This window comes from Oncorhynchus keta, chromosome 1 (assembly GCF_023373465.1).
Source record: "Oncorhynchus keta strain PuntledgeMale-10-30-2019 chromosome 1, Oket_V2, whole genome shotgun sequence".
Lineage (NCBI taxonomy): Eukaryota > Metazoa > Chordata > Actinopteri > Salmoniformes > Salmonidae > Oncorhynchus > Oncorhynchus keta.
In genome coordinates, this window is record NC_068421.1 from 96,345,595 (window position 1) to 96,358,379 (window position 12,785).

Sequence of the window (12,785 nt, forward strand, 5' to 3'; positions counted from 1 at the left end):
ATATCAGTATAGTTCCCTGAGTTGTAGTGAGAAGACCACACACACCATATCAGTATAGGGCCCTGAGTTGTAGTGAGAAGACCACACACACCATATCAGTATAGGTCCCTGAGTTGTAGTGAGAAGACCACACACACCATATCAGTATAGTTCCCTGAGTTGTAGTGAGAAGACCACACACACCATATCAGTATAGGTCCCTGAGTTGTAGTGAGAAGACCACACACACCATATCAGTATAGGTCCCTGAGTTGTAGTGAGAAGACCACACACACCATATCAGTATAGTTCCCTGAGTTGTAGTGAGAAGACCACACACACCATATCAGTATAGTTCCCTGAGTTGTAGTGAGAAGACCACACACACCATATCAGTATAGTTCCCTGAGTTGTAGTGAGAAGACCACACACACCATATCAGTATAGTTCCCAGTTGTAGTGAAGACCACACACACCATATCAGTATAGGGCCCTGAGTTGTAGTGAGAAGACCACACACACCATATCAGTATAGGTCCCTGAGTTGTAGTGAGAAGACCACACACACCATATCAGTATAGGTCCCTGAGTTGTAGTGAGAAGACCACACACACCATATCAGTATAGGTCCCTGAGTTGTAGTGAGAAGACCACACACACCATATCAGTATAGGTCCCTGAGTTGTAGTGAGAAGACCACACACACCATATCAGTATAGGTCCCTGAGTTGTAGTGAGAAGACCACACACACCATATCAGTATAGGTCCCTGAGTTGTAGTGAGAAGACCACACACACCATATCAGTATAGGTCCCTGAGTTGTAGTGAGAAGACCACACACACCATATCAGTATAGTTCCCTGAGTTGTAGTGAGAAGACCACACACCATATCAGTATAGTTCCCTGAGTTGTAGTGAGAAGACCACACACACCATATCAGTATAGGTCCCTGAGTTGTAGTGAGAAGACCACACACACCATATCAGTATAGGTCCCTGAGTTGTAGTGAGAAGACCACACACACACCATATCAGTATAGGTCCCTGAGTTGTAGTGAGAAGACCACACACACACCATATCAGTATAGGTCCCTGAGTTGTAGTGAGAAGACCACACACACCATATCAGTATAGGTCCCTGAGTTGTAGTGAGAAGACCACACACACCATATCAGTATAGGTCCCTGAGTTGTAGTGAGAAGACCACACACACCATATCAGTATAGGTCCCTGAGTTGTAGTGAGAAGACCACACACACCATATCAGTATAGGTCCCTGAGTTGTAGTGAGAAGACACACACCATATCAGTATAGGTCCCTGAGTTGTAGTGAGAAGACCACACACACCATATCAGTATAGTTCCCTGAGTTGTAGTGAGAAGACCACACACACCATATCAGTATAGGTCCCTGAGTTGTAGTGAGAAGACCACACACACCATATCAGTATAGGTCCCTGAGTTGTAGTGAGAAGACCACACACACCATATCAGTATAGTTCCCTGAGTTGTAGTGAGAAGACCACACACCATATCAGTATAGTTCCCTGAGTTGTAGTGAGAAGACCACACACACCATATCAGTATAGGTCCCTGAGTTGTAGTGAGAAGACCACACACACCATATCAGTATAGGTCCCTGAGTTGTAGTGAGAAGACCACCACACACCATATCAGTATAGGTCCCTGAGTTGTAGTGAGAAGACCACACACCATATCAGTATAGGTCCCTGAGTTGTAGTGAGAAGACCACACACACCATATCAGTATAGGTCCCTGAGTTGTAGTGAGAAGACCACACACACCATATCAGTATAGGTCCCTGAGTTGTAGTGAGAAGACCACACACACCATATCAGTATAGGTCCCTGAGTTGTAGTGAAGACCACACACACCATATCAGTATAGGTCCCTGAGTTGTAGTGAGAAGACCACACACACCATATCAGTATAGGTCCCTGAGTTGTAGTGAGAAGACCACACACACCATATCAGTATAGGTCCCTGAGTTGTAGTGAGAAGACCACACACACCATATCAGTATAGGTCCCTGAGTTGTAGTGAGAAGACCACACACACCATATCAGTATAGGTCCCTGAGTTGTAGTGAGAAGACCACACACACCATATCAGTATAGGTCCCTGAGTTGTAGTGAGAAGACCACACACACCATATCAGTATAGGTCCCTGAGTTGTAGTGAGAAGACCACACACCATATCAGTATAGTTCCCTGAGTTGTAGTGAGAAGACCACACACACCATATCAGTATAGTTCCCTGATTTGTAGTGAGAAGACCACACACACCATATCAGTATAGGTCCCTGAGTTGTAGTGAGAAGACCACACACACCATATCAGTATAGTTCCCTGAGTTGTAGTGAGAAGACCACACACCATATCAGTATAGTTCCCTGAGTTGTAGTGAGAAGACCACACACACCATATCAGTATAGGTCCCTGAGTTGTAGTGAGAAGACCACACACACCATATCAGTATAGTTCCCTGAGTTGTAGTGAGAAGACCACACACCATATCAGTATAGTTCCCTGAGTTGTAGTGAGAAGACCACACACACCATATCAGTATAGGTCCCTGAGTTGTAGTGAGAAGACCACACACACCATATCAGTATAGGTCCCTGAGTTGTAGTGAGAAGACCACACACACCATATCAGTATAGGTCCCTGAGTTGTAGTGAGAAGACCACACACACCATATCAGTATAGGTCCCTGAGTTGTAGTGAGAAGACCACACACACCATATCAGTATAGGTCCCTGAGTTGTAGTGAGAAGACCACACACACCATATCAGTATAGGTCCCTGAGTTGTAGTGAGAAGACCACACACACCATATCAGTATAGGTCCCTGAGTTGTAGTGAGAAGACCACACACCATATCAGTATAGTTCCCTGAGTTGTAGTGAGAAGACCACACACACCATATCAGTATAGTTCCCTGAGTTGTAGTGAGAAGACCACACACACCATATCAGTATAGGTCCCTGAGTTGTAGTGAGAAGACCACACACACCATATCAGTATAGTTCCCTGAGTTGTAGTGAGAAGACCACACACCATATCAGTATAGTTCCCTGAGTTGTAGTGAGAAGACCACACACACCATATCAGTATAGGTCCCTGAGTTGTAGTGAGAAGACCACACACACCATATCAGTATAGTTCCCTGAGTTGTAGTGAGAAGACCACACACCATATCAGTATAGTTCCCTGAGTTGTAGTGAGAAGACCACACACACCATATCAGTATAGTTCCCTGAGTTGTAGTGAGAAGACCACACACACCATATCAGTATAGGTCCCTGAGTTGTAGTGAGAAGACCACACACACCATATCAGTATAGTTCCCTGAGTTGTAGTGAAGACCACACACACCATATCAGTATAGGTCCCTGAGTTGTAGTGAGAAGACCACACACACCATATCAGTATAGTTCCCTGAGTTGTAGTGAGAAGACCACACACACCATATCAGTATAGGTCCCTGAGTTGTAGTGAGAAGACCACACACACCATATCAGTATAGGTCCCTGAGTTGTAGTGTGAAGACCACACACACCATATCAGTATAGTTCCCTGAGTTGTAGTGAGAAGACCACACACCATATCAGTATAGTTCCCTGAGTTGTAGTGAGAAGACCACACACACCATATCAGTATAGGTCCCTGAGTTGTAGTGAGAAGACCACACACACCATATCAGTATAGGTCCCTGAGTTGTAGTGAGAAGACCACACACACCATATCAGTATAGGTCCCTGAGTTGTAGTGAGAAGACCACACACACCATATCAGTATAGGTCCCTGAGTTGTAGTGAGAAGACCACACACACCATATCAGTATAGAAAGATAAAAAGATATAAAAGATCACACCATGTCTAACAAACTTCCTGTCAGCATTTATAAAATGACATCAAAACTTCCTGTTTCCATCACAGCTCTTTTTTTTTTTTTTAACAACCAATCCCTCTCTCTAGGTTCGTCCGCACGGTCCTGCCGTTCTCACAGGAGTTCCAGAGGGACAAGCCACCCAACGCCCAGCCCCAGTACCTGTACGGGTCAAAGGTCAGTACAACCCTACCCAGCCCCAGTACCTGTACGGGTCAAAGGTCAGTACAACCCTAGCCAGCCCCAGTACGGGTCAATGGTCAGTATAACCCTACCCAGCCCCAGTACGGGTCAAAGGTCAGTTCAACCCTACCCAGCCCCAGTATGGGTCAAAGGTCAGTACAACCCTAATCCCTGACCCCAGTATGGGTCAAAGGTCAGTACAACCCTAATCCCTGACCCCAGTATGGGTCAAAGGTCAGTACAACCCTAATCCCTGACCCCAGTATGGGTCAAAGGTCAGTACAACCCTAATCCCTGACCCCAGTATGGGTCAAAGGTCAGTACAACCCTAATCCCTGACCCCAGTATGGGTCAAAGGTCAGTACAACCCTAAACCCTGACCCCAGTATGGGTCAAAGGTCAGTACAACCCTAAACCCTGACCCCAGTATGGGTCAAAGGTCAGTACAACCCTAAACCCTGACCCCAGTATGGGTCAAAGGTCAGTACAACCCTAAACCCTGACCCCAGTATGGGTCAAAGGTCAGTACAACCCTAAACCCTGACCCCAGTATGGGTCAAAGGTCAGTACAACCCTAAACCCTGACCCCTAACTCCCTGTAAAACTACCTGAAATCAAACTCTTTCTCGCCGTTCACACACTTTTTATGTGTTTCAGCCAAACAGACGTAGAACATCAAACGTCTGCTATTGGTTTATCTGGTATCAGACGTCTGCTATTGGTTTATCTGGTATCAGACGTCTGCTATTGGTTTATCTGGTATCAGACGTCTGCTATTGGTTTATCTGGTATCAGACGTCTGCTATTGGTTTATCTGGTATCAGACGTCTGCTATTGGTTTATCTGGTATCAGACGTCTGCTATTGGTTTATCTGGTATCAGACGTCTGCTATTGGTTTATCTGGTATCAGACGTCTGCTATTGGTTTATCTGGTATCAGACGTCTGCTATTGGTTTATCTGGTATCAGACGTCTGCTATTGGTTTATCTGGTATCAGACGTCTGCTATTGGTTTATCTGGTATCAGACGTCTGCTATTGGTTTATCTGGTATCAGACAGACGTAGAACATAAAACAATGCCAGAGCCTGGGTGTGAACCCAGAGTCCTAGACCACTTCCTCCTTGCTGAGAGGCCTTTCAGGTTATGTTGATATAGAACTCGTTTTACTGTGGATATAGATACTTTTGTACCTGTTTCCTCCAGCATCTTCACAAGGTCCTACCTCTCTACAGGCCCTTAACTTCCTGTCTCCCTCTACCTCTCCCCTCTCTACAGGCCCTTAACTTCCTGTCTCCCTCTACCTCTCCACAGGCCCTTAACTTCCTGTCTCCCTCTACCTCTCCCCTCTCTACAGGCCCTTAACTTCTCGTCTCCCTCTACCTCTCCCCTCTCCACAGGCCCTTAACTTCCTGTCTCCCTCTACCTCTCCCCTCTCTACAGGCCCTTAACTTCCTGTCTCCCTCTACCTCTCCCCTCTCTACAGGCCCTTAACTTCCTGTCTCCCTCTACCTCTCCCCTCTCCACAGGCCCTTAACTTCCTGTCTCCCTCTACCTCTCCCCTCTCTACAGGCCCTTAACTTCCTGTCTCCCTCTACCTCTCCCCTCTCTACAGGCCCTTAACTTCCTGTCTCCCTCTACCTCTCCCCTCTCTACAGGCCCTTAACTTCCTGTCTCCCTCTACCTCTCCCCTCTCTACAGGCCCTTAACTTCCTGTCTCCCTCTACCTCTCCCCTCTCTACAGGCCCTTAACTTCCTGTCTCCCTCTACCTCTCTACAGGCTCTGAACCTGGCGTACAGCAGTATCTTTGGTTTCTACAGACACTTTGTTGGTCCTCCTCACATCAAGGCCATGTGTCGTCTGCTGGGGTACCAGGGCATCGCTGTGGTCATGGAGGAGTTGCTGAAAGTGGTCAAGAGCCTGGTGAGAAAGGAGAGGGGTGGTGGAGGGGTGGTGGAATGGTGGAGGGGTGGTGGAATGGTGGAGGGATGGTGGAGGGGTGGTGGAATGGTGGAGGGGTGGTGGAATGGTGGAGGGGTGGTAGAATGGTGGCTTGGGAAGGGATGGAGGAGGGGTGGGGGGTGGGATAGAGGAGGGTTTGGGGGGTGGGATGGAGGAGGGTTTGGGGGTGGGATTGAGGAGTGGTGGAATGGTGGGGGGATGGTGGAGAGATGGGATGGAGGGGTGGTAGAATGGTGGAGGGGTGGTAGAATGGTGGGATGGAGGGGTGGGGTGGGGTAGAATGGAGGGGTGGTAGAATGGAGGTGTGGTAGAATGGTGGAGGTGTGGTAGAATGGAGGAGGGGTGGTAGAATGGTGGGATGGAGGGGGTGGGGTGGGGTAGAATGGAGGGGTGGTAGAATGGAGGTGTGGTAGAATGGAGGAGGTGTGGTAGAATGGTGGAGGGGTGGTAGAATGGTGGGATGGAGGGGGGGGGTGGGGTAGAATGGAGGGGTGGTAGAATGGAGGTGTGGTAGAATGGTGGAGGTGTGGTAGAATGGTGGAGGGGTGGTAGAATGGAGGGGTGGTAGAATGGTGGGATGGAGGGGTGGGGTGGGGTGGTAGAATGGAGGAGGGGTGGGATGGTGGAGGGGTGGTAGAATGGAGGAGGGGTGGGATGGTGGAGGGGTGGTAGAATGGAGGAGGGGTGGGATGGTGGAGGGGTGGTAGAATGGAGGAGGGGTGGGATGGTGGAGGGGTGGTAGAATGGAGGAGGGGTGGTAGAATGGAGGGGTGGTAGAATGGTGGAGGGGTGGTAGAATGGAGGAGGGGTAGATTGGAGTGAGCATTTCATACCATCATGCAGTATGTTATTAACCCCCCTCAGCTCCAGGGCACCATCATGCAGTATGTTATTACCCCCCCAGCTCCAGGGCACCATCATGCAGTATGTTATTACCCCCCCTCCCCTCAGCTCCAGGGCACCATCATGCAGTATGTTATTAACCCCCCTCCCCCAGCTCCAGGGCACCATCATGCAGTATGTTATTAACCCCCCCCTCAGCTCCAGGGCACCATCATGCAGTATGTGAAGACCCTGATGGAGGTGATGCCTAAGATCTGCCGTCTCCCTCGCCACGAGTACGGCTCGCCGGGTGAGTCATGAGAGGGAGCTTTCTTCATTGTCTTGACATATCTTTATGGAATGAAAGGTTTTAGCAAGACAAAGTAGATGACAGTAGCTGTTTAGCTGATGTAAATCAAATCCAATTTGATTTGTCACATACATGGTTAGCAGATGTTAATGCGAGTGTATCGAAATGCTTGTGCTTCTAGTTCCGACCGTGCAGTAACATCTAACAAGTCATCTAACCTAACAATATCCGCCTCTCCTCCCTGCCAGGTATCCTGGAGTTTTTCCACCACCAGCTGAAGGACATAGTGGAGTACGCCGAGTTGAAGACTGTCTGTTTCCAGAACCTCAGAGAAGTCGGCAATGCTCTCCTCTTCTGTCTGCTCAGCGAACAGAGCCTGGTAAGATCTTCAACCACAGCGCCACCTTGTCAGTGATTTGATAAAACTGATTGGCAGCCATTCTTCTTCGCCGGGCTAGATGTTGTCTTCAGAAGGTATTCCGACCGCCTGACTTGTAGTGCCGGAATAAATAAAAACATCTCACTCATCTACACACAAAACCCCATAATGAAAAAGTGAAAATGTGTTTTTTTGGGGGGACGGCGGGCGGCCTCGTGGTTAGTGCGTTGGACTTGTAACTGGAACCCCAAGCTGACAAGGTACAAATCTGTCGTTCTGCCCCTGAACAAGGCAGTTAACCCACTGTTCCCCTGAACAAGGCAGTTAACCCACTGTTCCCCTGAACAAGGCAGTTAACCCACTGTTCCCCTGAACAAGGCAGTTAACCCACTGTTCCCCTGAACAAGGCAGTTAACCCACTGTTTCCCTGAACAAGGCAGTTAACCCACTGTTTCCCTGAACAAGGCAGTTAACCCACTGTTCCCCTGAACAAGGCAGTTAACCCACTGTTCCCCTGAACAAGGCAGTTAACCCACTGTTCCCCTGAACAAGGCAGTTAACCCACTGTTCCCCTGAACAAGGCAGTTAACCCACTGTTCCCCTGAACAAGGCAGTTAACCCACTGTTCCCCTGAACAAGGCAGTTAACCCACTGTTCCCATGAACAAGGCAGTTAACCCACAATAAAGGTTACATTTAAAATCTTTTTGAAAATTAAATTCATTAAGTATTCATACGTTACAATTACTTTTACTTTTGTCTCTTAAGAGTGATTACAGCTGTGAGTCTTCCTGGGTAAGTCTCTTAAGAGCTTTGCACACATTGATTGAACAATATTTTCAAGCTCTGTCAAGTTGGTTCTTGATAATTGCTAGACAGCCATGTTCAAGTTTTGACATAGATTGTCAAGCCAATTTAAGTCACAACTGTAACTTGGCCACTCAGGAACATTCAGTGTTTTCTTGGTAAACAACTCCAGTGTAGATTTGGCCTTGTGTTTTAGGTTGTTGTCCTGATGAAAGGTGAATTCATCTCCCAGTGTCTGGTGGAAAGCAGACTGAACCAGGTTGTCCTCTAGGATTTGGCCTTGTGTTTTAGGTTGTTGTCCTGATGAAAGGTGAAGCCATCTCCCAGTGTCTGGTGGAAAGCAGACTGAACCAGGTTGTCCTCTAGGATTTGGCCTTGTGTTTTAGGTTGTTGTCCTGATGAAAGGTGAATTCATCTCCCAGTGTCTGGTGGAAAGCAGACTGAACCAGGTTGTCCTCTAGGATTTGGCCTTTGCTTAGCTCCATTCTGTTTCTTTTTTATCCTGAAAAACTCACTAGCCCTTAATGATTACAAGCATACCCATAACATGATGCAGCCACCACTGTGCTTGCAAATATGAAGAAGTACTAAACCCAAACATAACACTTTGTATTCAGGACATAGAGATAATTTCTTTGACACATTTTTTACCTTAGTGCCTTGTTGCAAACAGAATGCATGTTTTGGAATATAGTTTATTCTGTACAGGCTTCCTTCTTTTCACTGTGTCAATTAGTTTAGTATTGTGGAGTAACTACGATGCTGTTGATCCATCCTCAGTTTTCTCCTATCACAGCCATTAAACTCTGTGACTGTTTTAAAGTTACCATTGGCCTCATGGTGAAATCCCTGAGCGGTTTCCTTCTTCTTCGGCTACTGAGTTAGGAAGGACACCTGTATCTTTGTAGTGACTGGGTGTATTGATACTTCACCATGCTCAAAGGGATATTCAATGTCGTTTTTTTTTTTTTTTTTTTTTTACCCATCTACCAATAGGTTAGGTTTAGGACCCTTCTTTGTGAGGCATTGGAAAACCTCCCTGGTCTTTGTGGTTGAAATTCACTGCTCGACCTGAGGGACCTTCCAGATAATTGTATGTGTGGGGTACAGAGATGTGTGGGGGTACAGAGATGTGTGGGGGTACAGAGATGTGTGGGGGTACAGAGATGTGTGGGGGTAGAGAGATGTGTGGGGTAGAGAGATGTGTGGGGTAGAGAGATGTGTGGGGTAGAGAGATGTGTGGGGTAGAGAGATGTGTGGGGTACAGAGATGTGTGGGGTAGAGAGATGAGGTACCGGAGTCATGAATAAATCATGTTAAACACCAGGTCTGTTTGTTCAGCCCTGATGAAGGCATAAGGCTGAAACTAACCTATAGTTGTATTACCACCTTGCACTTGAATTTGTTCTACTCTTTTGAGCATGGATTAAATGAATGATATTCTTTTAAATGTGAATTATATTATTTTTGCATCTCCGCCTCCTTGGGTTAATCCTCTTCATGGTTTTGAGTGCGAGTACTTTTGGAAGTCTATAGATATTTTCTCTCCCAAATACTGGCCACCTTTCATACTAGCCTGAGAGCTAACCCTCATACTGGCTGCCTTTCATACTAGCCTGAGAGCTAACCCTCATACTGGCTGCCTTTCATACTAGCCTGAGAGCTAACCCTCATACTGGCTGCCTTTCATACTAGCCTGAGACCTAACCCTCATACTGGCCGCCTTTCTTACTAGCCTGAGAGCTAACCCTCATACTGGCTGCCTTTCATACTAGCCTGAGACCTAACCCTCATACTGGCTGCCTTTCATACTAGCCTGAGACCTAACCCTCATACCGGCCGCCTTTCATACTAGCCTGAGAGCTAACCCTCATACTGGCTGCCTTTCATACTAGCCTGAGAGCTAACCCTCATACTGGCTGCCTTTCATACTAGCCTGAGACCTAACCCTCATACTGGCTGCCTTTCATACTAGCCTGAGACCTAACCCTCATACTGGCTGCCTTTCATACTAGCCTGAGAGCTAACCCTCATACCGGCCACCTTTCATACTAGCCTGAGAGCTAACCCTCATACTGGCTGCCTTTCATACTAGCCTGAGACCTAACCCTCATACTGGCCGCCTTTCTTACTAGCCTGAGAGCTAACCCTCATACCGGCCACCTTTCATACTAGCCTGAGAGCTAACCCTCATACCGGCCACCTTTCATACTAGCCTGAGAGCTAACCCTCATACTGGCTTCCACTAGCCGCCTTTCATTCTAGCCTGAGGGCTAACCCTCATACTGGCTTCCACCAGCCGCCTTCCATACTAGCCTGAGAGCTAACCCTCATACCGGCCACCTTTCATACTAGCCTGAGAGCTAACCCTCATACCGGCCACCTTCCATACTAGCCTGAGAGCTAACCCTCATACTGGCCGCCTTTCATACTAGCCTGAGAGCTAACCCTCATACCGGCCACCTTCCATACTAGCCTGAGAGCTAACCCTCATACCGGCCACTTTCCATACTAGCCTGAGAGCTAACCCTCATACCGGCCACTTTCCATACTAGCCTGAGAGCTAACCCTCATACCGGCCACCTTTCATACTAGCCTGAGAGCTAACCCTCATACTGGCTTCCACCAGCCGCCTTCCATACTAGCCTGAGAGCTAACCCTCATACCGGCCACTTTCCATACTAGCCTGAGAGCTAACCCTCATACCGGCCACTTTCCATACTAGCCTGAGACCTAACCCTCATACCAGCCACTTTCCATACTAGCCTGAGAGCTAACCCTCATACCGGCCACTTTCCATACTAGCCTGAGAGCTAACCCTCATACCGGCCACTTTCCATACTAGCCTGAGAGCTAACCCTCATACCGGCCACTTTCCATACTAGCCTGAGAGCTAACCCTCATACCGGCCACCTTTCATACTAGCCTGAGAGCTAACCCTCATACTGGCTTCCACACTAGCCTGAGGGCTAACCCTCATACTGGCTTCCACCAGCCGCCTTCCATACTAGCCTGAGAGCTAACCCTCATACCGGCCACCTTTCACCTTTCACTTTGACATTATGGGGTATTGTGTGTAGTAGGCCACTGACTAGCCAGACCTAAATCTTTCCATACTAGCCTGAGAGCTAACCCTCATACCGGCCACTTTTACTAGCCTGAGAGCTAACCCTCAGGCCACTTTCCATACTACAACAAGATGCCTGAGAGACCCTCATGTCCTTTCATTTTGTGTGAGGGCTAACCCTCATCTGGACCAGGCACTACCGCTAGCCTGAGAGCTAACCCTCACCGGCCACCTTTCATACGCCTGTTTCCTCTAGCCAGCTAACCCTCAGGCCACTTTCCATACTAGTTTGTGACCTAACCCTCTACCAGCCACTTTCCATGCCTGAGAGCTAACCCTCCAGCCACTTTCCATACTAGCCTGAGGCTAACCCTCATGCCACTTTCAAAGAGTAATAATTTCCTTTAGCTTTGTTCTGTAGCCTGAGCTGTCATAGTGTCAGACTTTCAGTGCTAACCCTCATGTGTCAGCCTGAGTAGATCACCCTCATACCAGCCACTTTCCATCAGTCTGCCTGGAGAGTGGCCACTTTCAGCTAACCCTCTTTCCATACTAGCCTGAGAGCTAACCCTCATACCGGCCACCTTTGTCTGTCAAGAGTGGTGCTTCCACCAGCCGCCTTCCATACTAGCCTGAGAGCTAACCCTCATACCGGTCTGAGTGGATCACTACTGTCTGTCTTCAGGTGGATCACTACTGTCTGTCTTCTGAAGTGGATCACTACTGTCTGTCTGAGTGGTGCATGTGTCCATGTCTGAGTGGATCACTACTGTCTGTCTGAGTGGATCACTACTGTCTGTCTGAGTGGATCACTACTGTCTGTCTGAGTGGATCACTACTGTCTGTCTGAGTGGATCACTACTGTCTGTCTGAGTGGTCCATGTGGATCACTACTGTCTGTCTGAGTGGATCACTACTGTCTGTCTGAGTGGATCACTACTGTCTGTCTGAGTGGTGCATGTGTCAGTCTGAGTGGATCACTACTGTCTGTCTGAGTGGATCACTACTGTCTGTCTGAGTGGATCACTACTGTCTGTCTGAGTGGATCACTACTGTCTGTCTGAGTGGATCACTACTGTCTGTCTGAGTGGATCACTACTGTCTGTCTGAGTGGATCACTACTGTCTGTCTGAGTGGATCACTACTGTCTGTCTGAGTGGATCACTACTGTCTGTCTGAGTGGATCACTACTGTCTGTCTGAGTGGATCACTACTGTCTGTCTGAGTGGATCACTACTGTCTGTCTGAGTGGATCACTACTGTCTGTCTGAGTGGATCACTACTGTCTGTCTGAGTGGATCACTACTGTCTGTCTGAGTGGATCACTACTGTCTGTCTGAGTGGATCACTACTGTCTGTCTGA

General features: G+C 47.9%; 1 protein-coding gene and 1 long non-coding RNA gene across 10 annotated transcripts in view; one reads left to right on the forward strand and one right to left on the reverse strand.

The window, feature by feature from the left end:
- LOC127908694 (cytoplasmic FMR1-interacting protein 1 homolog) overlaps positions 1-7,600 on the forward strand; it is a 109,958-nt gene extending 102,358 nt beyond the window's left edge. For all 9 annotated transcript variants that reach the window (XM_052467740.1, XM_052467743.1, XM_052467748.1 and 6 more), the window contains 4 exons: positions 3,983-4,070; positions 5,856-5,999; positions 7,080-7,170; positions 7,419-7,600. In XM_052467740.1, coding sequence (XP_052323700.1) covers positions 3,983-4,070; positions 5,856-5,999; positions 7,080-7,170; positions 7,419-7,585 — 490 coding nt within the window. In that variant the 3' untranslated portion in view covers positions 7,586-7,600. The remainder of the gene's footprint in view (positions 1-3,982; positions 4,071-5,855; positions 6,000-7,079; positions 7,171-7,418) is intronic.
- Positions 7,601-9,538: 1,938 nt separating this feature from the next.
- Positions 9,539-11,387, reverse strand: LOC127908698 (uncharacterized). Its single transcript, XR_008068094.1, has 3 exons — positions 10,339-11,387; positions 10,179-10,258; positions 9,539-10,018 (listed from the first exon to the last, which is right to left on the reverse strand). It is a non-coding gene; the product is annotated as an uncharacterized LOC127908698 (long non-coding RNA).
- Between the last annotated feature and the right edge of the window lie 1,398 nt (positions 11,388-12,785).